This window comes from Conger conger, chromosome 7 (genome assembly GCF_963514075.1).
Source record: "Conger conger chromosome 7, fConCon1.1, whole genome shotgun sequence".
In the NCBI taxonomy this organism is placed as follows: domain Eukaryota; kingdom Metazoa; phylum Chordata; class Actinopteri; order Anguilliformes; family Congridae; genus Conger; species Conger conger.
In genome coordinates, this window is record NC_083766.1 from 61,164,405 (window position 1) to 61,190,648 (window position 26,244).

General features: G+C 54.3%; 1 protein-coding gene across 6 annotated transcripts in view; it reads right to left on the reverse strand.

Annotated features, from left to right (window-relative positions):
* nup98 (nucleoporin 98 and 96 precursor) overlaps positions 1-26,244 on the reverse strand; it is a 48,341-nt gene that overhangs the window by 11,545 nt on the left and 10,552 nt on the right. For 3 of the 6 annotated variants that reach the window (XM_061250562.1, XM_061250567.1, XM_061250561.1), the window contains 21 exons: positions 25,481-25,528; positions 23,638-23,817; positions 22,931-23,070; positions 22,510-22,617; positions 22,192-22,375; positions 21,461-21,633; positions 18,872-19,012; positions 18,354-18,486; positions 17,612-17,707; positions 17,346-17,489; positions 16,840-16,973; positions 16,532-16,719; positions 16,043-16,159; positions 14,078-14,385; positions 12,959-13,072; positions 10,158-10,296; positions 8,481-8,658; positions 7,912-8,070; positions 4,692-4,886; positions 1,655-1,790; positions 296-725 (listed from right to left, as the gene is read on the reverse strand). In XM_061250562.1, coding sequence (XP_061106546.1) covers positions 296-725; positions 1,655-1,790; positions 4,692-4,886; positions 7,912-8,070; positions 8,481-8,658; positions 10,158-10,296; positions 12,959-13,072; positions 14,078-14,385; positions 16,043-16,159; positions 16,532-16,719; positions 16,840-16,973; positions 17,346-17,489; positions 17,612-17,707; positions 18,354-18,486; positions 18,872-19,012; positions 21,461-21,633; positions 22,192-22,375; positions 22,510-22,617; positions 22,931-23,070; positions 23,638-23,817; positions 25,481-25,528 — 3,445 coding nt within the window. The remainder of the gene's footprint in view (positions 1-295; positions 726-1,654; positions 1,791-4,691; positions 4,887-7,911; positions 8,071-8,480; positions 8,659-10,157; positions 10,297-12,958; positions 13,073-14,077; positions 14,386-16,042; positions 16,160-16,531; positions 16,720-16,839; positions 16,974-17,345; positions 17,490-17,611; positions 17,708-18,353; positions 18,487-18,871; positions 19,013-21,460; positions 21,634-22,191; positions 22,376-22,509; positions 22,618-22,930; positions 23,071-23,637; positions 23,818-25,480; positions 25,529-26,244) is intronic. The other 3 variants (XM_061250564.1, XM_061250566.1, XM_061250565.1) reach the window with 3 other exon arrangements.

Consider the following 26,244-nt stretch of genomic DNA (forward strand, 5'->3'; position numbering starts at 1 on the left):
ATACTTAACAGAACGAACTACGTATCCCATAAAGCACTGCAAACACACACCCTGCGCTGGGTCATCAAATCGCTTTCCACTCACTTTCACCCTTTAAACGGATAGTAATCGCATTGGCATTACCTCACCTCCAAACTTTATACAGATACAGGTAGATGGAAAGAGCAGAAAGAGCAGAAAGAGCAGAAAGAGCAGAAAGAGCAGAAAGGAGCCGAAAGAGCAGAAAGGAGCCGAAAGGAGCCGAAAGGAGCAGAAAGGAGCAGAAAGGAGCAGACACTGTTGTGTGGGGACTCACGGCTTGCTCTTGGCCATCTTGGGCAGGAAGCCGAACTCGAGTGCGTCGGCCGGCGGGCCCCTGGGCGTGGCAGCGAGGTCGCTGACGGGGTCCCCGCAGTGCGCCAGGGCCCAGTTGGGCCCCCAGCCCACGCGGAAGGAGCGGCCCATGAAGAGCGCGGCGTCCATCAGCAGCTTGCCCTTGCCCAGGGCCACGGAGCAGGCGGGGGCCACCAGGACGGGCTGGCGCTGGGCCCCCACGCTGCGGAGCGGGGTCTCGGGGGCCGGGGCCGGCAGCCGGAACGAGGGCCCCGGCGAGGGCCAGGGGGACAGGCGGGAGGGGTCCGTCAGGGACGGCCGCGCCAGCTTGGGCGGGATGCCCCCGAACGGGGCGTCCGGGAGGGTGGAGAAGAGCCCCGCCCCCGAGCTGAACCGGGCCTGGAGCAGCCCTCCTACAGGGGAGAGACGCGCCCACAAACTACATCACACACCGGCATGAACACCATCACAATCTACATCACAATCTACATCACACAGCAGCATAAACTACATCACACAGCATCACAAACTACATCACACACCGGCATGAACTACATCACACAGCATCACAAACTACATCACACACCGGCATGAACTACATCACACAGCATCACAAACTACATCACACACCGGCATGAACTACATCACACAGCATCACAAACTACATCACACACCGGCATAAACTACATCAGACAGCATCATAAACTACATCACACACCGGCATAAACTACATCAGACAGCATCATAAACTACATCACACACCAGCATGAACTACATCACACACCGGCATAAACACCATCACAATCTACATCACACAGCATCACAATCTACATCACACAGCATCATAAACTACATCACACAGCATCATAAACTACATCAAACTACATCACACACCGGCAAAAACCACATCAGACAGCAGCATAAACTACATCACAAACCGCTTAAACCAGCACAAACTACATCACAAACCAGTGAGGAAAGGATCTGCATGATCTTGTATCACCATTCGGGAAATGTTTTTAGTCAGAGACTAAGCTTAATCCTTGTGTAGGAAACAGGGCCTTCCCCTATTACAGATTTATACTTCTGCTTGCTTTTTTTATGTTTATTTTTCTCTTCAGACAGATTCCATTTACACCTCGATAACAATGAAGCGATTCAGGTCGAGTAACTCGCTCAGTGGCACAAGTGTACCAACACAGGAATCAAGCCGGCAACCTCCCAGCTAAAGCACCATTATATTACAATGACCCCACCGTTACACTACACAGCCCAATCAGAAGAGCCCAAAGCAAAGATCTGCATTAGTCAAACGCTGAAAGGTGATTGGCGGATGACTCACCCGACTGCCTCTGGGGGGTGGGCAGAAGGAAGCTCAGGTCTTTTGATTGGTCGAGTCCCTGCGCAGGCGAACCTAGCCCGAGTCTGGGGAAGAGCTCTCCCTCCTCATCCTCCACGAACAGAGAGGACTTCATTATCTGTGAGGAAGGAGGAGAGTGAGAGGGTCAAGCTGGATCTGCAGAGGAGCTTTCACACATTTAACCACCAAAGAGGCCCAACTCATCAAGGTCTTTAGCGCTTTAACGAAGAGCGCGACTGGCACATTTGTTAAATGTCCTTATCTTACGGGTAGCAGTTGAAATTGTACTTCCCTCTAGGGTCTTTCAGCGAACTTATCCCTGGTTATGGGTATGCACTTTGTTGTACGTCGCTCTGGATAAGAGCGTCTGCTAAATGCAATGTAATGTAAATCTGGCATCTTGGCGCGGGTTGAGAGCCCCCACCAGGTGATAATATGATGCACCCGCAGGACGTGGGGGTTGCTGGTGATTTGGGGGTACCTGCAGAACATGGGGGTTGCTGGTGATTTGGGGGTACCTGCAGGACGTGGGGGTTGATGGTGATTTGGGGGTACCTGCAGGACGTGGGGGTTGATGGTGATTTGGGGGTACCTGCAGGACGGGGGGGTTGATGGTGATTTGGGGGTACCTGCAGGACGTGGGGGGGGGTTGATGGTGATTTTGGGGTACCTGCAGGACGTGTGGGGGTTGATGGTGATTTGAGGGTACCTGCAGGACGTGGGGGTTGCTGGTGATTTGGGGGTTGATGGTGATTTGGGGGTACCTGCAGGACGTGGGGGTTGATGGTGATTAGGGGGTACCTGCAGGACGGGGGGGTTAATGGTGATTTGGGGGTACCTGCAGGACGTGGGGGGGGGTTGATGGTGATTTGGGGGCACCTGCAGGACGTGGGGGTTGATGGTGATTAGGGGGTACCTGCAGGACGGGGGGGTTAATGGTGATTTGGGGGTACCTGCAGGACGTGGGGGTTGATGGTGATTTGGGGGTACCTGCAGGACGTGGGGGTTGATGGTGATTTGGGGGTACCTGCAGGACGTGGGGGTTGATGGTGATTTGGGGGTACCTGCAGGACGTGGGGGTTGATGGTGATTTGGGGGTACCTGCAGGACGTGGGGGTTGATGGTGATTTGGGGGTACCTGCAGGACGTGGGGGTTGATGGTGATTAGGGGGTACCTGCAGGACGTGGGGGTTGATGGTGATTAGGGGGTACCTGCAGGACGTGGGGGTTGATGGTGATTAGGGGGTACCTGCAGGACGTGGGGGTTGATGGTGATTAGGGGGTACCTGCAGGACGTGGGGGTTGATGGTGATTTGGGGGTACCTGCAGGACGGGGGGGTTGATGGTGATTTGGGGGTACCTGCAGGACGTGGGGGTTGATGGTGATTTGGGGGTACCTGCAGGACGTGGGGGTTGATGGTGATTTGGGGGTACCTGCAGGACGTGGGGGTTGATGGTGATTAGGGGGTACCTGCAGGACGTGGGGGTTGATGGTGATTTGGGGGTACCTGCAGGACGTGGGGGGGGGTTGATGGTGATTTGGGGGTACCTGCAGGACGTGGGGGTTGATGGTGATTTGGGGGTACCTGCAGGACGTGGGGGTTGATGGCGATTTGGGGGTACCTGCAGGACGTGGGGGGGGGTTGATGGTGATTTGGGGGTACCTGCAGGACGTGGGGGTTGATGGTGATTTGGGGGTACCTGCAGGACGGGGGGGGGGGGGTTGATGGTGATTAGGGGGTACCTGCAGGACGTGGGGGTTGATGGTGATTTGGGGGTACCTGCAGGACGTGGGGGTTGATGGTGATTTGGGGGTACCTGCAGGACGTGGGGGTTGATTAGGGGGTACCTGCAGGACGTGGGGGTTGATGGTGATTAGGGGGTACCTTCAGGACGTGGGGGTTGATGGTGATTAGGGGGTACCTGCAGGACGTGGGGGTTGATGGTGATTAGGGGGTACCTGCAGGACGGGGGGGGTTGATGGTGATTAGGGGGTACCTGCAGGACGTGGGGGTTGATGGTGATTAGGGGGTACCTGCAGGACGTGGGGGTTGATGGTGATTAGGGGGTACCTGCAGGACGTGGGGGTTGATGGTGATTAGGGGGTACCTGCAGGACGGGGGGGGGGGGGTTGATGGTGATTAGGGGGTACCTGCAGGACGTGGGGGTTGATGGTGATTAGGGGGTACCTGCAGGACGTGGGGGTTGATGGTGATTAGGGGGTACCTGCAGGACGTGGGGGTTGATGGTGATTAGGGGGTACCTGCAGGACGGGGGGGGTTGATGGTGATTAGGGGGTACCTGCAGGACGTGGGGGTTGATGGTGATTAGGGGGTACCTGCAGGACGTGGGGGTTGATGGTGATTAGGGGGTACCTGCAGGACGTGGGGGTTGATGGTGATTAGGGGGTACCTGCAGGACGGGGGGGGGGGGGTTGATGGTGATTAGGGGGTACCTGCAGGACGTGGGGGTTGATGGTGATTAGGGGGTACCTGCAGGACGTGGGGGTTGATGGTGATTAGGGGGTACCTGCAGGACGTGGGGGTTGATGGTGATTAGGGGGTACCTGCAGGACGGGGGGGGGGGGTTGATGGTGATTAGGGGGTACCTGCAGGACGTGGGGGTTGATGGTGATTAGGGGGTACCTGCAGGACGTGGGGGTTGATGGTGATTAGGGGGTACCTGCAGGACGGGGGGGGTTGATGGTGATTAGGGGGTACCTGCAGGACGTGGGGGTTGATGGTGATTAGGGGGTACCTGCAGGATGGGGGGGGGGGTGATGGTGATTAGGGGGTACCTGCAGGACGTGGGGGTTGATGGTGATTTGGGGGTACCTGCAGGACGTGGGGGTTGATGGTGATTAGGGGGTACCTGCAGGACGGGGGGGGTTGATGGTGATTAGGGGGTACCTGCAGGACGTGGGGGTTGATGGTGATTTGGGGTACCTGCAGGACGTGGGGGTTGATGGTGATTTGGGGGTACCTGCAGGACGTGGGGGTTGATGGTGATTTGGGGGTACCTGCAGGACGTGGGGGTTGATGCCCTTGGCAGAGGCGATGTGGGAGGAGACGGAGACGGGCTCGGGTTCGGCGGGCGTGTCCTCCAGGGGGGCGGAGTCTGGGTCCTCTCCCTCCATGGGCAGCTCCTGCGTGATGTCGGCCATGTCGCTGTCCACCTCCGACGCCCGGCTCAGGAGCTCCAGGAGGGCCGAGCTCTGCGTGCATGCACACACACACACACACAGACACACACAGACACGGACACACACAGACACGGACACACACAGACACACAGAGACAGACACACACACACACACACACACACACACACACACACAGAGACACACACACACAGAGACACACACACACAGAGACACACACACACACACACACACACAGAGACACACACAGAGAGACACACACAGAGAGACACACACAGAGAGACACACACAGAGAGACACACACACACACGGACAGACACGCACACACACACGGACAGACACGCGCACACACACGGACAGACACGCGCACACACACACGGACAGAGACACGCACACGCGCACACAGAGACACACACGCGCACACACAGAGACACACACACACACACACACAGAGACACACACACACACACACACACACACACACACAGAGACACACACGGACAACACACACACACGCAGACACACACATATGAGCATACACAGACACACACACACACACACAACTGTCAACTTACAGCCCCACGCTAAAGGCAAACATTCCTCCACCACAACCTCAAAGGAGAACCACTTTTGGGTCACTGGTAACGGGGGTTAGCTTCATCAATATGACCCGTGTCAAAACTCATACAGGATAACCTGCATACAATAGCGCTGGTGGGTAATTTCAATCTTCAATCTAATCTAATTAGCTCACAAGTGATCGTTAACCTGTCCAAAACACATATTACATGTGCTGCTAAAGGAGGACTGACTATACTTAACAGGTTCGACAGAAAACAAAATGAAAATGCTTCAATTTAAAATGTAAATGTTTATTTTTGGCATGGTTTCCAATGATTACAGGTTATCACAAAATAAAAGTACATTTCACAATTTAACAGACAAATTGTGGACTGGTCTTTATTCAGCTCATGCATTTAAACACATTAAGCAGCAGTATCAATTCTGGATGAACGGTTGAAAGAAAAAAAGACCTTGCAACAGAAGGGAACTCCTCCATGTGGTTAACTTCCAGCAACTGGAGCTGGGAGGTCAGTCCTATCCCAGAGTGCTGCTGGGCCAGAGGGTTTCCTCTGCTGCCCATTTAATTAACACACACAGAGTGTGGACTTGGGCCAAGTGGTGATTTAAATTCATCTCTTTGGTGCTGAAATGCACTGAAGCCCAGCAGACACTGTGGCACTGTGGGACCGGAGCCAGACTACGCCTGGTTCATGTACTCTCGGCTTTGTTCTGAGACCTTTTGGGCTCACTAATCAGAATCACACCCCCCCCCCCCCCCCCACTACTGTGCCACCTGGAGCAAACAAGCACACATTCACCTATGCAGAGGCCCTGTGCCTGCTCTGCACGGGACTACACCACAGCTAGCGCAGGCCAGAACGCAGATGCTAACACTAGCTAGGCACCGACAACAACTGGTAATCTGTGGAGACCCAGCACACCACAGAGCATTAAACACAGTGCCTGAACTAAACCCCTCCTACGCCCCGCCCCAAAGCCAGGTGAGCCACTGCCAGGGGTGTAACACGACTGCAGGTCTCCGGTAAGAGACCGGTAATCATATAGCCCGGGCTGGCTGACAACTTCCAGAGCACAAAGCACATTCATTAACCCTTTGAGGGGCGAGGCTGAGGTCAGAAATCCGTCACTAGAGCTCTTAACTTGAACATTCTAACGCTGATGTCACAATCACCACTGGTGACAGGAAGCAGAGGAGTTCTAGAACACTGACTGTGAAGAGCAAATGTTTTGGGAAAATAAATTTCCCCAAAGCGTTAATAATCCTGCTGTCCCTTCCTCTCTTAAAGCTGCAAATCACACTTATACGGAGGACACCCCGATGAGAACTGCCTTCGCAAGGCCACCTGGAGACAGGCAGCAATATATCCTAAATGCCCTTGGATTGCATTCTGTAATCATTCATTTTCAATAAAGCAGTTATGAAGCCCAAATTATTTCACTTACATTTCTTAGCAGCTATAAAATTTCTAAATATTTTTCTTTCTTTTTTTTCTTTTTTTTACGATAAACTGATTTTTGAGACTGAGAACCAACCAAAAAACTATGAACTTATATAGGTATATCGTGTAACAGTGAACATTCCCGTTTTCCCTGTGACTGAGCAAGTATTCCCCATGAGCCAGTGAGTATTCCCATTTTCTGAAACTAAACTGCATTTTATGCTTCAGTGTAGAGGGTCAAGAAACTGAAATAATGAAAGCTCTGATCATCCTGAAAAACTTCTCAAAAGTTCTGCTAAAATATTTGCAGGGACAACAACCTCAGTTTAATCACAAATTTTACAAATCAAAATGGAATTTGTTACACATTTAAGATATGAAAAGACTAACATTTTGAAATGAATCATTTTGCCAAAACTATATACATGTACATATCTTTTAAAGGAAAACGCATTGCAATTTTAACATTTAAAACATATCCCCAGATCCTCTTTAAATCAGAGAAACTCCTTCTAGGACTGGATTATGATAAATATATATTCTCATAAAAGGCCACCAATTTCCCACTGTCAAACCTACACATGTTTTCGCATTATCATTTGCTTTGATATATCAAAGATCTGCTCTTTTGTTACCAAAGGAAACACAAAAAACCCCAATATTTATTAGAATAGGATACAACCCAGGACAGCTTGCCTGAACATTACCCAACATTACACTTCACTGAATATATTTTTAGTTGTTATTCTTCGATGGTTTTTTTTTTTTTTTTTTTTTTTTTTTCCCAAAGTGCGAAAATGAACCCTGGGATATGTAGTTTGTGTTTGAACAGGAACCCTCGCATTTTGGCCACCCTCAGATAAGTGATGCTGCCTCAATGTGTCCAGTATAGACACACACAGATTACCCAGAATTCAGTGCCCCCGGCCCCCCTCCCACTGTTGCACCGTTCGGTGAGCGCCCGGCCCCCGCAGGTACGAGAAAACCTGGGGAGGGAGGGGGTCTGTCCCCGTGTGGCGGTGCTGTGACCCCGATCAGCGAGCTGCTCCCTCTACCTGTGCCTGCGGCGTGGCTTTCCCATTCAGCGCCGCCTGCTGGTGGGAGGGAGGAACTGCAGGGGCGGTCTTCAGCTTCTTCAGGTCCGCTTTGATGGGCGGGGACACGTCCTCTTCCTCATCAGAGTCCTGCAGTCCGTACTTAGAGAAGTGGGCCACCTGGGAAACACAAATACAGTTACTCTCACCTGCAACACACACTCTCACCTGCAACACACACTCTCACCTGTAACACACACTCTCACCTGCAACACACACTCTCACCTGTAACACACACTCTCGCCTGTAACACACACTCACCTGTAACACACTCTCACTCACCCACACCTGTCACACACCTGTCACACACCCGTCACACACCCGTCACACACCCGTCACACACCCGTCACACACCCGTCACACACCCGTCACACACCCGTCACACACCCGTCACACACCCGTCACACACCTGATAGGACCCTGGGAGAATAAAGACCTATTCTACACATATCAATCGCTCCAGGTATCACAGCTATGTCCTCCACGGCAGAGGCCCGTGTCAGGAGTGAGGAGAGAAGCGCGGTCCGCACCTCGAACACCCAGGACCCGGTCTCGGGCCGGTACTCCAGGAAGCGGGCCCCCTGCTTGCGGCAGGCGTTCTCCAGCCGGCCCTCGTAGTTCATATCGGTCAGGCGCTCCGGGCTCTTGATCTGGGTGCAGGTGGTTTTGTCGTTGGGCCACACCCCGTCCAGCGTGACCTCTGCTCGCCTGGGGGGGGGGGGAGGGAGGGAGGGAGAGGGGGGTCTGTGAGGCTGGGTCTGGGGTTTTATATGATTCATCAGGAAACGCTGGCTTTTCAGACCCTGAGTGCCTATGGGGGTCAACTGCATGTTCACAGCATGCATAAGCTTTTACTCTTCCGGTTCTGCCCCCCTGAGACGTTCCCCGGTTCATCAAGAAAAGCCACATCCCGGGAGACGGCTCTGAAACCAGCAGAAGCCCAGCTCACTGGACAGCACTGCACAGCCGTGTACTTTAAGCTCTCATATCCAGTGCAGCCGGACTCATACGGGCACCACAGCTGGGGCTCAGACCCCGCTCCCCACAGCCGAGCCGACCCGGTCACAAATAAACCCACTCAGCAGCACCTCCAACGGACATCTTTTCACCAGGCACACCGCGGGGAGAGGCACACCGCGGGGAGAGGGAGAGGCACACCGCGGGGAGAGGCACACCGCGGGGAGAGGGAGAGGCACACCGCGGGGAGAGGGAGAGGCACACCGCGGGGAGAGGGAGAGGCACACCGCGGGGAGAGGGAGAGGCACACCGCGGGGAGAGGGAGAGGCACACCGCGGGGAGAGGCACACGGCGGGGAGAGGGAGAGGCACACCGCGGGGAGAGGGAGAGGCACACGGCGGGGAGAGGGAGAGGCACACCACGGGGAGAGGGAGAGGCACACCACGGGGAGAGGGAGAGGCACACCACGGGGAGAGGGAGAGGCACACGGCGGGGAGAGGCACACCACGGGGAGAGGGAGAGGCACACCGCGGGGAGAGGGAGAGGCACACCGCGGGGAGAGGGAGAGGCACACCGCGGGGAGAGGGAGAGGCACACCGCGGGGAGAGGGAGAGGCACACCACGGGGAGAGGGAGAGGCACACCACGGGGAGAGGGAGAGGCACACGGCGGGGAGAGGCACACCACGGGGAGAGGGAGAGGCACACCACGGGGAGAGGGAGAGGCACACGGCGGGGAGAGGGAGAGGCACACCACGGGGAGAGGGAGAGGCACACCACGGGGAGAGGGAGAGGCACACCACGGGGAGAGGGAGAGGCACACCACGGGGAGAGGGAGAGGCACACGGCGGGGAGAGGGAGAGGCACACCACGGGGAGAGGGAGAGGCACACCGCGGGGAGAGGGAGAGGCACACCGCGGGGAGAGGGAGAGGCACACCGCGGGGAGAGGGAGAGGCACACCGCGGGGAGAGGGAGAGGCACACCGCGGGGAGAGGGAGAGGCACACCACGGGGAGAGGGAGAGGCACACCGCGGGGAGAGGGAGAGGCACACCGCGGGGAGAGGGAGAGGCACACCGCGGGGAGAGGCACACCGCGGGGAGAGGGAGAGGCACACCGCGGGGAGAGGGAGAGGCACACCGCGGGGAGAGGACGTCTGCTCATTCCCTGCCAGCAGCGCTGCGTGGGTATTTCTGGGCACTGTGCGGTCATAAACCCCTCCCGGATTCGGGCCGGTCTCAGGAGCGTCTCACCTGTTGAGGCCGTGGCCCACGGGGGGCTTGGCCTTGTCGTCGGGGTACACGATGACCTCCTTCCGTCGGAAGTGCACGATCTCGTCCAGGTTCAGGCCGGTCAGGTTCACCTCCCCGGGGAAGAAGATGGAGCCGTAGCCTGCAGAGACCAGCGAGGAAACACAACCTGAGCACGTTTAACACACGGATCTGCGCTCAGAAACACAACCTGAGCACGTTTAACACCAGGATCTGCGCTCAAAAACACAACCTGAGCACGTTTAACACCAGGATCTGTGCTCAAAAACACAACCTGAGCACGTTTAACACCAGGATCTGTGCTCAAAAACACAACCTGAGCACGTTTAACACCAGGATCTGCGCTCAAAAACACAACCTGAGCACGTTTAACACCAGGATCTGTGCTCAAAAACACAACCTGAGCACGTTTAACACCAGGATCTGTGCTCAAAAACACAACCTGAGCACGTTTAACACCAGGATCTGTGCTCAAAAACACAACCTGAGCACGTTTAACACCAGGATCTGCGCTCAAAAACACAACCTGAGCACGTTTAACACCAGGATCTGTGCTCAAAAACACAACCTGAGCACGTTTAACACACGGATCTGTGCTCAGAAACACAACCTGAGCACGTTTAACACCAGGATCTGTGCTCAAAAACACAACCTGAGCACGTTTAACACCAGGATCTGCGCTCAGAAACACAACCTGAGCACGTTTAACACACGGATCTGCGCTCAGAAACACAACCTGAGCACGTTTAACACACGGATCTGCGCTCAAAAACACAACCTGAGCACGTTTAACACCAGGATCTGCGCTCAAACACACAACCTGAGCACGTTTAACACACGGATCTGCGCTCAGAAACACAACCTGAGCACGTTTAACACACGGATCTGCGCTCAAAAACACAACCTGAGCACGTTTAACACACGGATCTGCGCTCAAAAACACAACCTGAGCACGTTTAACACCAGGATCTGCGCTCAGAAACACAACCTGAGCACGTTTAACACACGGATCTGCGCTCAAAAACACAACCTGAGCACGTTTAACACCAGGATCTGTGCTCAAAAACACAACCTGAGCACGTTTAACACACGGATCTGTGCTCAGAAACACAACCTGAGCACGTTTAACACCAGGATCTGTGCTCAAAAACACAACCTGAGCACGTTTAACACCAGGATCTGCGCTCAGAAACACAACCTGAGCACGTTTAACACACGGATCTGCGCTCAGAAACACAACCTGAGCACGTTTAACACACGGATCTGCGCTCAAAAACACAACCTGAGCACGTTTAACACCAGGATCTGCGCTCAAACACACAACCTGAGCACGTTTAACACACGGATCTGCGCTCAGAAACACAACCTGAGCACGTTTAACACACGGATCTGCGCTCAAAAACACAACCTGAGCACGTTTAACACACGGATCTGCGCTCAAAAACACAACCTGAGCACGTTTAACACCAGGATCTGCGCTCAGAAACACAACCTGAGCACGTTTAACACACGGATCTGCGCTCAGAAACACAACCTGAGCACGTTTAACACACGGATCTGCGCTCAAAAACACAACCTGAGCACGTTTAACACCAGGATCTGCGCTCAGAAACACAACCCGAGCACGTTTAACACCAGGATCTGTGCTCAGAAACACAACCTGAGCACGTTTAACACACGGATCTGTGCTCAAAAACACAACCTGAGCACGTTTAACACACGGATCTGCGCTCAGAAACACAACCTGAGCGCGTTTAACACCAGGATCTGTGCTCAGAAACACAACCTGAGCACGTTTAACACCAGGATCTGTGCTCAGAAACACAACCTGAGCACGTTTAACACACGGATCTGTGCTCAGAAACACAACCTGAGCACGTTTACCACACGGATCTGCGCTCAGAAACACAACCTGAGCACGTTTAACACCAGGATCTGCGCTCAAAAACACAACCTGAGCACGTTTAACACCAGGATCTGTGCTCAAAAACACAACCTGAGCACGTTTAACACCAGGATCTGCTCACAGGAGGGCCAAAATAACCAGGGACCAAATTTACAACACGCGTCAAAGCAACGTAGGCTATAGTATATGGCCATTAACAAGTACCTGTGAATAATTTATACGGGCGCTATAAAGATGCAGATCACGCACTGAACACATGCAGACAAGGCGTGCGGTAGAACGACACATTCACGGCAAGAACAACAACACTGCACCTTCCCAGGTATTCACTCCTACCAGGCTCCACGCCACCCAAATTCACTCATCAGCTTATTATCGGAACCAAGCAGATAAAATAACAAGTGCAATCAGGTGGTGTAGCGCACGGTTGAAGCGAACACCTGCAGACACCGCTGTCCACAGGACGAGGAGTTCAGTAGCCGTCTTAAAACACAGGTGAGAAAATTTAGCCCATCCCTGCTACAATCATGCACACACCAGGACCGGAGTTAACACAGCGGCCCTCCAGGACTGGAGTTAAACCTGCAGACACAGCGGCCCTCCAGGACTGGAGTTAAACCTGCAGACACTGTGGCCCTCCAGGACTGGAGTTAAACCCGTAGACACACCGGCCCTCCAGGAGAAAGGCTGGCCCACAGAGGAGAAGGGCCAGGACCGGACCAGAATGCGACACACACACACACACACACACACACACACACACACACACACACACACACACACACACACACACACACACACACACACACACACACACACACACACACACACACACACACACACACACACACACACACACACACACACGGAGCCTCACCCTTGCGGCCCACGGTGAAGTTCTCCAGCACGCAGTCCCCGCTGTCGTTCAGCATGCGGCCCAGCTCCTCCAGGGGGGGGATGGTGTAGTACCCCACCCTGCACAGGACGATCCCTGCAGGAGGAGCACAGAAAACACCGCCCTCTTCAGCACGAGACGCAGCACGCCTCTCACAAGGCTGCTACAGGGAGGAGCGTTTTTATTATGCGCATAAATCTACAAGTTCAGAGCTTTATGAGGAGAATAAAAATGAGCTTCCCTTCTTCAGCAATCGAGTGCCGTTTCTCCCCATTTATCAGCTTATTAAGATTCAGCACCAGGTGGTGGTCACTTTACACAGAGTTTTTCATTTATTCATTTGTAAAACAGGAAATATCCAATTCCCATAACCTCCCAGGCTGGAAAGTCTGAAAGGTCAGGGATGAGGGAGAGTAGGGTGAGGGGGCAGGGCGTAGCGGGGCAGGGGGCAGGGGGTAGCGGGCGGCTCACCAGCAGGGTGTTGCGGGGCCAGGGGGCAGGGGGTAGAGGGGCAGGGGGTAGGGAGTAGCGGGGCAGGAGGCAGGGGGCAGGGCGTAGCGGGCAGGGGGTAGAGGGGCAGGGGGTAGGGAGTAGCGGGGCAGGGGGCAGGGGGCAGGGCGTAGCGGGGCAGGGGGTAGCGGGCCAGGGCGTAGGGGGCAGGGGGTAGCAGGGCAGGGGGCGGGGCGGCTCACCAGCAGGGTGTTGCGGGGCCAGGGGGCAGGGGGCAGGGGGCAGGGGGCAGGGGGCAGGGCGTAGGGTGTAGGGCGGCTCACCAGCAGGGTGTTGCGGGGCCAGGGGGCAGGGTGTACGGTGTAGGGCGCAGGGCGCAGGGTGTAGCGGGGCTCACCAGCAGGGTGTTGCGGGGCCAGGGGGTAGGGCGCAGGGTGTAGCGGGGCTCACCAGCAGGGTGTTGCGGGGCCAGGGGGCAGGGGGCAGGGGGCAGGGTGTAGGGGGGCTCACCAGCAGGGTGTTGCGGGGCCAGGGGGCAGGGGGCAGGGCGTAGCGGGGCTCACCAGCAGGGTGTTGCGGGGCCAGGGGGCAGGGGGCAGGGGGCAGGGGGCAGGGCGCAGGGCGCAGGGCGCAGGGCGTAGCGGGGCTCACCAGCAGGGTGTTGCGGGGCCAGGGGGTCGGGCTCCTGCTCCTCCTGGGCGGAGTCGTCGGCGAGCGAGGCGTCTTCACTGCTGAGCTCCAGGCCGTTGGAGGACCCGGCCGGCCGCACGTTGAGCTCGGCGATGGTGTCCTGCAGGGCCTGGCTCTGCCGGCTGGCCCGGCCCTCCAGCGCCTGGGGGACGGGCTTGGCGATGGGGTTGGTGTAGAACTTGGTCACCTCCGGGTCCTCGTCCACCCTCTCCGACTCCGCCTCTTCCTCCTCCTCTTCCTCCGGGGGCCGAGGTTCCTCCAGGCTGCCACTGGAGGAGGAGGGGGACATTTTGGGGCTTTAGCCAAAGAGTCCAAGGCACATTTCTGCTTTAAAATGCCTTTCTTGTAGCAGCATATGGAGGTCAAACAGCCAGTGAATCAATACTGCACTACCTCCTGGAAAGGAGTCAAATATTCTCATTATGTGCAGCCAAAAAAAAAAAAGCACTTAATAATGGTTTCAGCACCAAGGCAATGCTGGATTGCAAAGAATACACCTTTCTCTCCCCTCTGTATAGAAAACAACAAAGGGGTCACAAGTGCACCTGTCATTTACAGGCAGGTGTTAAAGGTACAATAGGAAAAATAATTGTTAAAATATTGTTACAAGACCCATCATTGAAAAAGGCTCACTGACATGTTGACTCACATTCGATCTGTGTTTATAGTCCTTAGATTCAGGTTTCAAAACACGCAGTTGACAGCCTGGCCCGGCTTGAGTTGTTGTACAGCAATAGATTATGGTACATCTATAGCGGTACAATAAATCAAGCTCATTGGTTGGAAATTGGTTCTAACTGCCACAGCCAATGGCGTTTCAACTTCCGCGCGTTCAGAGAGAAGGGGGAGGGATAAACAGTGTTGTGGTTTGAGCGTATTTGTTGCTGCAATTCCACTCTCGACCGTTGGAAGTCCAAAATGACCCATTTCAACTTTAAGATAAGAGCCTGAACAGTCAGTGCATTTATATGAGGAGGAGCTGAACTGCCAACTGCATTTACACAGAGGCGCGAGGCAAACGCACAAGGCCAGTATCACGGTGAAATTCCACGCCGGGGTCATAGTTTGCATATGCGTGTGTGTTTATGAATGCGCGTCTGTGACCCTGCGCGTTTGTATGCGAGTGTTGTCCGGGTCTAGGCAAATATTCCGGTTTTTGGAATGCGAGTTCCAGGAATGAAAAACAAGACGGCAGACCGTCCGCGGAATCTGAAACGGAACCCCAGAGAGAGAGAGAGAGAGAGAGAGAGAGAGAGAGAGAGAGAGAGAGAGAGAGAGAGAGCGCAACAGGAAGTGGCATTCCTGTCTGCGCGCGCCGATGCAGGGCAGCAGGGTTTCCAGTGACAGGGCTGGGGTTTCACCGTGAAGCCACAAGCCTCAGACACAGCCACAGCTTGTGGCACAGCCAATGGAGGCCCGCGCCCTGTAACGCCAGGGATTGCGGGTTCCATTCCCAGCAGGGACACTGCCGTAGCAGCCTCGAGGAGAGTAATGAAGCCGTGAACCGCTTCAGTAAAACGTCCAGCTGTATAAAGGGACTGGGTGTATAAATAACGCAAGCAACGCAACGCACTGTGGATAAGGGTGTCTGGCGGTGGTTCCCAACCCGGCTTCTGGAGGTCTACCGTCGGGTACGGCAACCCCGAACCCGAACCCGAACCTGAACCTGGCACACCTGATTCTGTGAATCAGCATCAAGCTTTTGAATGATTTGTTAGGGTTGGAGTGAAAACCCACAGGACGGTAGATCTCCAGGAACAGGGTTGGGCAGCCCTGCTCTAGCTGTTGAATGAGGTGTGCTTGGTGAGGGTTGGAGTGAAAACCCACAGGATGGTAGATCTCCAGGAACAGGGTTGGCCAGCCCTGGCAGTGAGACTGACAGAAGGGGAGGAGTGTGGGTGTGGCAGAGAGGGAGCAGGGTCTCACCTCAGCCCGTTTTCGGGGTACTCTGCCGGGGAGGCCAGGTCCTCAGCCTCCCTGCTCACGGGGGAGTACAGGCTGCTGCCGTTCAGGTTCTTCAGCACCAGCTTCTTTATGCTTTTCCTGCGGAGACAGACAGACGGACACACGGACAGACGTCTCAGTCACCCTCCGCCGTTATCACAGGGCTCCCCTTTTACCGCGGAGCCTCGATCCCGTCCCACTGGGGCCTCTCTCTCACAAACCCTCCCCAGTCACGCGGGAACGCGACACAGAACCTCTCCCTCGCCAATGTGGCGTCCACCAATCAGAGCGAAGGTTTGTGATTTCAAACGGCTCGATTTCTGTGGGTTCAGGCCTGGGTTTTTGCCAATTCTTCTTACCGTTATGTTGGTCTGAATGGGAGTGAATTGGCAGCTGAACAAACGGTAGGAAGGGCAATGCTGTAGTGCAAGGACAATGGGGGTAAACGCCACAGGCGGGCCCCGGGGTTACCTGGGCATGAAGGAGCCGTTGGAGAGCGAGGGCTCGTCGTCATCCAGCCCGTCGAACAGCTGGGACTTGGAGGAGCTGGAGGACGTCAGGGCTTTGGGCCGCACCCGCGTGGCGGGCCGGGGCGTCAGCTTGTAGTGAGTGGGCGTGGTCAGCGCCTTCTGGGCCGCCGGATTGGTGGGTTTGAGACGCTGTGGGCGGGGGAGGAGGACTTTAAAATCAGGAGGATTGCCCACTACACAACTTCCCAACTGATGGAGAGAGACAGACAGAGGACAGAAGACAGAGCGACACACAGAGACGGGTCTCACCTCCTCCTTCTTCTTGGGGTCAGACAGCGGGTTCCTGAAGAGGGGCGAGTCTCCGAACGGCGAGTAGGCCAGAGCGCTGATCTGCTGCTGCAGCACGGCCTGCTGGGCCGCCGCCGCGCTCGGGTCTGTCAGAGCTACAGACACAGCGTCAGTACTGTCAGTACTGCTACAGACACAGCGTCAGTACTGCTACAGACACAGCATCAGTACTGTCAGTACTGCTACAGACACAGCATCAGTACTGTCAGTACTGCTACAGACACAGCGTCAGTACTGCTACAGACACAGCGTCAGTACTGTCAGTACTGCTACAGACACAGCGCCAGTACTGCTACAGACACAGCATCAGTACTGAAACAGACACAGCGTCAGTACTGTCAGAGCTGAGCAACAGACAGCGTCAGTACTGCCAGAGCTGAGCAACAGACAGCGTCAGCACTGTCAGAGCTGAGCGTCAGTAATGCTACAGACACAGGCGCGGTATGGCGGTCAGTAGGCACACTCACCCACAGGCTGCTGCGCGGCTCCAAACGGCAGGCCTGAGGCGCCGGTATTGAAGGTGGAGGCCCCGAACGCCCCCACCGCGCCCAGGGTGGAGCCCAGCTTGTTCTGCGTGTTCCCGAACAGGGACGGCTGCCCCGCGCCAACGGCTGCAAGACACAAACACCAGCAGCGTCTTCATTTATATTCACAACTCACAACCACGTTCTTCTCTCCGCACACAAGCCGAATCTCATTGTGAAAGGGGAAAAAAGCGACGGCAAATCTTTACTCGTTCCAAACGGCGCCCCGATGCCTGCTCCCAGTCCCCCTGCTGCGGTCTTCGCTCCAAAAAGACCACCTCCAGCCGTGTTGGCCCCAAAGCCTGCTGAATCAAAAACACCACAGGCACCACACTGTCAGCACCTGCACAGAAACAGTGCTCAAAATCAACACCACACTGTCAGCACCTACTACAACCAGCCCTGTAGAAACAGCGCTCAAATTCAACAACACTGTCAGCACCTACTACAACCAGCCCTGTAGAAACAGTGCTCAAATTCAACACCATACTGTCAGCACCTACTACAACCAGCCCTGTAGAAACAGTGCTCAAATTCAACACCATACTGTCAGCACCTACTACAACCAGCCCTGTAGAAACAGTGCTCAAATTCAACACCACACTGTCAGCACCTACTACAACCAGCCCTGTAGAAACAGAGCTCAAATTCTGCTCAAAATCAACACCATACTGTCAGCACCTACTACAACCAGCCCTGTAGAAACAGTGCTCAAAATCTGCCAAAAGTCAGTCAGACACAGTCACAATAATATCACATTTCACCCCACACAAATGGGTTTCACTGCAACACTTAACACTGCAACGATGTAGCAGACGCTCTTAGCCAGAACAATGTGAAATGTACAGGAAGTGCATTCACCCAATCGACACAAGCACGAGCCCCAGGCCTGAAGAACAATGAGAGGCAGGTAAAACATTTCAGCTAAAAATACAAAGTGCAAATTCTCACCGAAGTTGGAGGTGTTGGGGTTGGCGCCCAGCGTTAGGGTGGGCTTGTTGCCGAACAGGCCGGTGGCGTTGCCAAACGAGGGCGCGCTGGTGGTGGTGGTCCCAAAACCGGCCGGTTTGTTCCCGAACAGGTTCTGCGGAATAGAGAGATGGCTTAACCAGACCACAATCACATATCAGCAGGCAAAAGAGCCAGGTGTCTAGAATGAGAAATTATCAACAAATCTTGTATCCTACACACACACACAAGCCCATTTAATTTACCGTTTCAGTCCCAAACGCAATAAGAAATGGCTCCACCCAAATCCCAAGGGGATTTTAGCTTCGGTTGAAAAAAAAAAAAATGTGGAAAGTGGGTTTTTGATATTTGCCAGTAGTTAAACTCGAGTCTGGGGACTGACACGTTTGAAAAGCAAGGTGTCACACACCACACTAACCTGGTGGGACAGATACTGAAGGAGAGACGGTAGAGGGTAGCGTTTAAAAAGGGAGGGTTTGGGGGAGGGTGCGGCGGGTTACCTGCGTTCCCGCGGCGCCGAAGCCGGTGTTGGTCGGGCCGAACAGCCCGGTGGCCGTGCCGAAGGCCGTGGCTGTGCTGGTGTTCGCCGTGTTCCCAAACAGACCTCCCGCCTGAGACGCAACCGTGTTCCCAAACAGACCCTGCAACACACGGAGCCTTCTTCAACAGAACTAACAAACATCGCACAGTCTCTTCAACAGAACTACCAAACATCCCAGTGTCTTCAACAGAACTACCAAACAACCCAGTCTCTTCAACAGAACTACCAAACATCCCACAGTGTCTTCAACAGAACTACCAAACATCCCCCAGTGTCTTCAACAGGAACTACCAAACATCCCACAATGTCTTCAACAGGAACTACCAAACATCCCACAATGTCTTCAACAGGAACTACCAAACATCCCACAATGTCTTCAACAGGAACTACCAAACATCCCACAGTGTCTTCAACAGAACTACCAAACATCCCACAGAGTCTTCAACAGAACTACCAAACATCCCAGTGTCTTCAACAGGAACTACCAAACAACCACAGTGTCTTCAACAGAACTACCAAACAACCACAGTGTCTTCAACAGAACTACCAAACATCCCACAGTCTCTTCAACAGAACTACCAAACACCCACGGTCTCTTCAACAGGAACTACCAAACATCCCACAGTGTCCAACAGAACTACCAAACATCCCACAGTGTCTTCAACAGAACTACCAAACATCCCAGTGTCTTCAACAGGAACTACCAAACAACCCAGTGTCTTCAACAGGAACTACCAAACAACCCAGTGTCTTCAACAGAACTACCAAACACCCACAGTGTCCAACAGAACTACCAAACATCCCACAGTGTCCAACAGAACTACCAAACATCCCACAGTGTCTTCAACAGAACTACCAAACACCCACAGTGTCCAACAGAACTACCAAACACCCACAGTGTCCAACAGAACTACCAAACATCCCACAGTGTCTTCAACAGAACTACCAAACATCCCACAGTGTCTTCAACAGGAACTACCAAACATCCCACAGTCTCTTCAACAGGAACTACCAAACACCCCACAGTCTCTTCAACAGAACTACCAAACACCCCACAGTCTCTTCAACAGGAACTACCAAACATCCCACAGTCTCTTCAACAGGAACTACCAAACACCCCACAGTCTCTTCAACAGAACTACCAAACATCCCACAGTCTCTTCAACAGAACTACCAAACACCCCACAGTGTCTTCAACAGGAACTACCAAACATCCCAGTGTCTTCAACAGGAACTACCAAACATCCCAGTGTCTTCAACAGAACTACCAAACATCCCACAGTGTCTTCAACAGAACTACCAAACATCCCAGTGTCTTCAACAGAACTACCAAACATCCCACAGTGTCTTCAACAGGAACTACCAAACCTCCCACAATGTCTTCAACAGGAACTACCAAACAACCCAGTGTCTTCAACAGGAACTACCAAACAACCCAGTGTCTTCAACAGGAACTACCAAACATCCCACAGTGTCTTCAACAGGAACTACCAAACATCCCAGTGTCTTCAACAGGAACTACCAAACATCCCAGTGTCTTCAACAGGAACTACCAAACCTCCCACAGTGTCTTCAACAGGAACTACCAAACACCCCACAGTGTCTTCAACAGGAACTACCAAACACCCAGCACAGAGCCCTGAACAGGAACTACCAAACACCCAGCACAGAGCCCTGAACAGGAACTACCAAACACCCAGAGGAGATGCCCTGTTACACACCAACAGGCCACAAAATCTGTATGACAAGTTCTCGGTTTGACTCTCCCCATACCAGGAGACGTGTCCCCTGTACGCCAGCGAATGCAATCGCTCAGCAGCCCGAGGCCTCGAAAGTAATCTCCCTTTTTCATGGGCTTTCAGCTCGTCTGACACAGGGAAGGCCACGGGCCCCGAAACTAAAAGCCCTTTTATTTTTAGCAAGATTCTGAACCAGCGGTTTGAAGCCCAATGTTATTACACACTTCCTCCGCCCAAAACCATGCGTGCATATCAGCTAAAACGTCTGCTTGATCCTCACACTGTCTCACACCAAGCTAAATGTGCCTGCTGTTGTCACTGGTACCGCCACAGCCTCCCAAGTCAAATGTAGGAGGGAGGAATATTTAGCTAACCTTACACATGAGCTTCACACATCAAGCTAGCTTTAAACCCGATCCTGGCTTAATTTACACCTAATAACTAGCTTTACACATCAAACTGGCGAGCTTCAAGGGAAACACCGGCTAGCTTTACACCTCACACTGACTGGCCTTCCCCACACTTTTGTAAGCCAGAGACTATTTTCTTCCTCTGTAGTAAAACATTCTGGATGAGCGCACCGTAACGCCATGCAGTGCAGTTCAGCGGGAGGGGACGCTGCTCATGTGCCCCACTCTCCCCCCCACACACACCCCACGCTCCCCCCCACACACACCAGGCTCCCCCACACACCCCACGCTCCCCCACACACACACCCCACGCTCCCCCACACACACACCCCCACACACACACCCCACGCTCCCCCACATACACACACGCCCCACACGCAGGCTGCGCGGGACCCTCACCATGCTGCTGGTGTTGGGCTGGCCCATGGTGTTGGTGTTGCCGAAGGAGAAGCCGGTGTTGGGGACGGTGGTGGCCTGCCCGAAGGGCTTGCTGAACAGGCTGGTGGCCTGCTGGGTCTGTGGGGCCGGCTGGCCGAACAGGCTGCCCGTGGCCGCGCCGAACGCGCCCGCACCTGAGGGGAGAGAAACGCACAGCGCGGCGTCCGCTGTTAGCATCTGCTCGCACCATCCGCCATTTGCCTGTACAGGACAGGCAGCGTAATGCTTCCTAATCGAGGATCGTGAAAAATGAGCAAATGTGGTTTCAGGACCTTTCAGTGTCGCCTTGGGACTAAATCCATTGACACCAAAGACTTTTGCGACATTTGCCTGAAGGCACACGTGTGCACAGCCCACAGCTTCGGCTAAATGGCCAAATGCACTAGAGTATGACACCCACTCTGCAGCAAGGCCTTGCAGCTCCAATGTCATGGACAAAAACACATCACATGATGGCCTGGAGGCCGTCTGCGCTTGCTGCCGATTGGCCGTCTTAACACAGAGCAGATCAGGAGACGTTCTTTCCCTGCGGAGGCGCTTTTCCCTGGCCACTCAGGAGTTTTTACCTCGATCGCTTTCTGGGGGTTCAGGCCCGGTTCAGGCCCGACCTTCTTTCGGTCTCTCGGTTTAATCGTTCTCTGCGAAAAGCGCTACAGACAATGAAGCGCACTGAAGGGATAAAAGGCACTCACTCGCTCCGAAGCCGGTCTTGTTCTGCCCGAAGGAGAAGCCCGTGTTGGTGGCGGACGAGCCGAAGAGCCCGGCGGCGGTGCTGGGGGTGGCGGCGGCGGGCGCCCCGAAAAGGACCCCGGTTCCCGCAGCCATGGGGTTCGAGGGGCCCTTCCTGCCGGCCTGGTAGTCCTCCAGACGCAGCTCCTGCACCGTGAAGAAGACCCGTCAGCTCACAGGGACCTGCCTTCTTACTACGAGCCCAAGTACAGGATGAGCTGTCACTCAACCTCAGCCTGTGCCCTGCCCGTCAACGGCGGGCTCAGCATCTCCACACAAACCTCCAGGGACTTGTTCTCGTACTCCTTCATGGCCGTGATGCACTGGTGCTTGGTGTTGATGCTGGTGGTCACGCCCCCTTTCACCATCGTGTCACTTCCTGTCGGGGGCTGCGCGGGACAAGGGCAGAGAGCCGCACGTTAACACAACGCAGCCTCACACAACGCTTTCCCACCGGAATGTTTCCGCCCCCAGACTTCTAAATCAGTGTTCTAGAACACCACTGCCGTCAGTCACCAGCAGCGACTGTGACATCAGCACCGGAACGTTGAGGAAAGAGCATTCTAAGCTCACATCTTAAAGGCTTCTTAAAGGGGGTAAAGACGAGGGCAACAGAGTTCACCGAAGCCCCCGGGGACGCAGGGGCAGCATGACAACTTCCTGCCAGGGAAGAGGACGCGCACAGGGACAGGAGAGACTCACGTTGAACTTGAGCGTCGTCCCGGACTGCGTGGCGGTGAAACCCGAGGCGCCGAACAGGGAGGCCGAGGCTCCGCCGAAGGGGTTGGAGTTGGTGTTCGTCGTCCCGAACAGGCCCCCGGCGCTCGTGCTGGTGCCGAAGGCTGCGGGACGGGTCCAGAGTGAGCACACGCACGAGAAGCCAGCTCTGTGTCTAAACACGGTCTAAACACTCAACGTAGGCTGATGCTGGTCAAATAAGAAAACCTGTCATTTGTTCTCTGAAGGAAGTTTCCTCAGGGCCTAAAGCAGGCGTAACAAGCCCCGTTACTGGAGGACCAGAACGGGATTCTGGGTTTTGCTTTCACTAGTATCACTGGCTCAATTAGCAGCACACGCCAACGGCGCAGACCAGACCACGGTGACACACTTCATACGGCCTCACGTGAATGAATGCCTTCAACAGCCGCTCAAGAGAAATTAAACCGAGCTAATCAGCCAACATCAGATCATGAACACCAGAACTCAAAGCAGATCCTCGCCGTCAGGAACAGAGTTTCCCCACCCACGTTCTAAGGGGTTAACACACTGTACCTTGACACGAACAAAATGGCGGGAGACTCACTGCTCAAAGCAGATTCTCCCCGTCAGGAACAGGGTTTCCCCACCCACGTTCTGAGGGGTTGTTAGCGGACTGCGCCGCGGCACAAACGGAACGGCGGGAGACTCACTGCCGAAGGTGGCGGGCTTGTTGGCGGCGAAGGCATTGTTGGGCTGCGAGAAGAGCCCCCCGCCGGTGGCGGCGCTGCCGAAGAGGCTGTTGGAGGCTCCGCCGGCCGCCCCGAACCCAAACCCCGCGCTGGTGGACGACGTCACCGGCTGGTTGAAGGTGTTGGAGCCGAAGAGCCCACCTGGGGGGGGGGGAGGGGGAGAGAAACGGGGGGCGGTCAGGAGGGCAGGCGTCTATAAACGCCAGTTTGCTGCCAAGGGGGATGACGAGACTCTTTTAGACTCAACACTCAACCTTGCTGCCTGGTTATGAAACGTACAATACTAGTTTGCTTCACAGAGGAGACTGCCCGACTTTTCACCCTAACTGTAAAATGGCATACACGATTCCACTGACTGGCAGCCCAACGAGAACGGTAGCGGTTGAATGACGCGTGCTGTGTTAGGGTTGAAATGAAAGCCTACAGGACAGTAGATCTCCAGAAGGGTTGGGCAGCCCTGCTCTAGCTGTTGAATGAGGCGTGCTTTGTTAGGGTTGGAGTGAAAACCTACAGGATGGTAGATCTCCAGGAGAAGGGTTGGGCAGCCCTGCTCTAGCTGTTGAATGTTAGGTTGGGAGTGAAAGCCTAAGGTTGGGCAGCCCTGATGTGCAGCACGGACACTCACATCAGGCCCTGGAGGCCAGCAGTGCTGCTGCTGTTCATTCCCCTCCTCTAATTGTGACTGATTTATACCTGGGAACACCAGGTGAGCAGCACCGATCAGTGAGATCAATCAACCAATTAGCAGTCGCGTGCAGAGGAAGCTGGCAGCGCTGTGGTCCTCCAGGGATCGAGAGAAACATCCCGGCGTATTTACTGCTGCAGCTTTAACCAAACACCTCCGTCTTCACTAAACTAGCTTAACTTCTAAAAACGGTTACGCGGCAATGTAAAAAAAAATAATAATAAAATCTGGATTTGGGTGAGGAACATGGCTACGGCAGTACGTCTGTCACCAAGACGAGAGGTCCCATTAAAGCCTGAAGCCCTTTCACAACTGATCTAAAAGGCGTCTAAATGATAGGAATATGAATCCCTGAATTTCTGAAAGTGCGTTTTTTTTGAGGACATCATTTCAGACTTCCGTGTCGATCCTCATCAGGGAGACCGAACTGTCACAGACGAGGGCAGGAATGCAAATTTGTTTACGTGCAACGGGCTAAAAATAACGCGGGAGCCACGGCAACCTAATGAGACGTTCTGTGGCGACAGACACAGTGGAGACAGTGAGGGGCGGAGGGCGGGGGCTCATGTCCCAGCAGACAGCTAATTTCCTTCATATACGCAAACGAATCCACTTCTATTCAAGGGATAACCAAATTAAACGAACGATTCCCTATCATATGCTGCTGGCTGACCAGCAATCACATTTGGACCATTTTGTCAGGCATTCTGCCCCGCTAGGTGGAAGGAACTGAATTAGCCGACTGATTTCACAAGCCTGACATTTGAACAGCAAATAGTTCACTATATCAATGTGCTCCCACATACAGCATGCTTTTTTTTTGGGGGGGGGGGGGTTAAATTAGATCAGTCATAAACTACAATACCCAGCATGCACCTTCCCTACAGTATCCCAGCTAGCAGGTGTTAAGGTACCCATCAAAAATCTGCTTGGCATCACCGACACTACACAAGTTTGCCATGTGAGTTACGGATTTAAGGCAGCCCTTCTGTGGATTTAGCTGATGTTCTCTCTCTCTCCCCCCCTCCCTCTCTCTCTCTCTTTCTTTCTTTCTTTCACTCATTCCCCCTCTCATTCCATAACACATTCATGTGGATCTGTGTGGCAGCCCGTTCTTACCTCCGCGACCAGCTCCAGTGAAGCTGGGCTGGGGGTTGGCTGTCACCACTTCATCAGGGAGGCAAAGCATTACAGGTGTGGTTAGACACATCGCGTGTGGCACGGCAAGACACCGCGCCACACGCCACACATTTCACAACAACCGACGCGTTCCTTAAGCACACAACACCCAACGGTCCTCAAAATGGCCGCCTTCAAAAGTGGCGGTGGACTGCAGAGAAGCCATGCGGTGGCTGACAGGAGGGACTGAACCGTGTTAAGAGAACAGAGGGGGAGAAAGTTATCGGTCAGCGAGGGCTCGGCTGGTTTTAAAAACACCGCCGGCTACCCCAACCGACCCGCTTTCGCCCGGGCGTGCCACAGCCAGAGGAATGCTGGGATGCACGGTCAAACAGTTACGCAGAAATCTCAGAAACGAAACCGTCGGCCTGCCGGTAATGCTACCAGAGGACCGGGAACTACAGAAGCCCCATTGAACACTTAGCAGGGCATGCTAACATGTAGCGCTTGTGCCACTTCCCCAAAAGGCCTTTTTTTTCCCTTTTCTTTTTTTTTTCCAAACAGTGCTAGACTTCCTGCTGTCCTCAGGGCACCTCCCAACTTCCTACGCGTCAATAAGCGCACCCCCGTGTGCAAGAGCCAGTCAGGAAGGCTTGCTGCATATACCAGACTATTTTACCTAGCAACTGCCTAGCTGCAATGCATCCTGGGAAACCCCCCCCCCCCCCCCCCAGGGGGTTCTGCTTAGCTTCCTTGGATTCGTG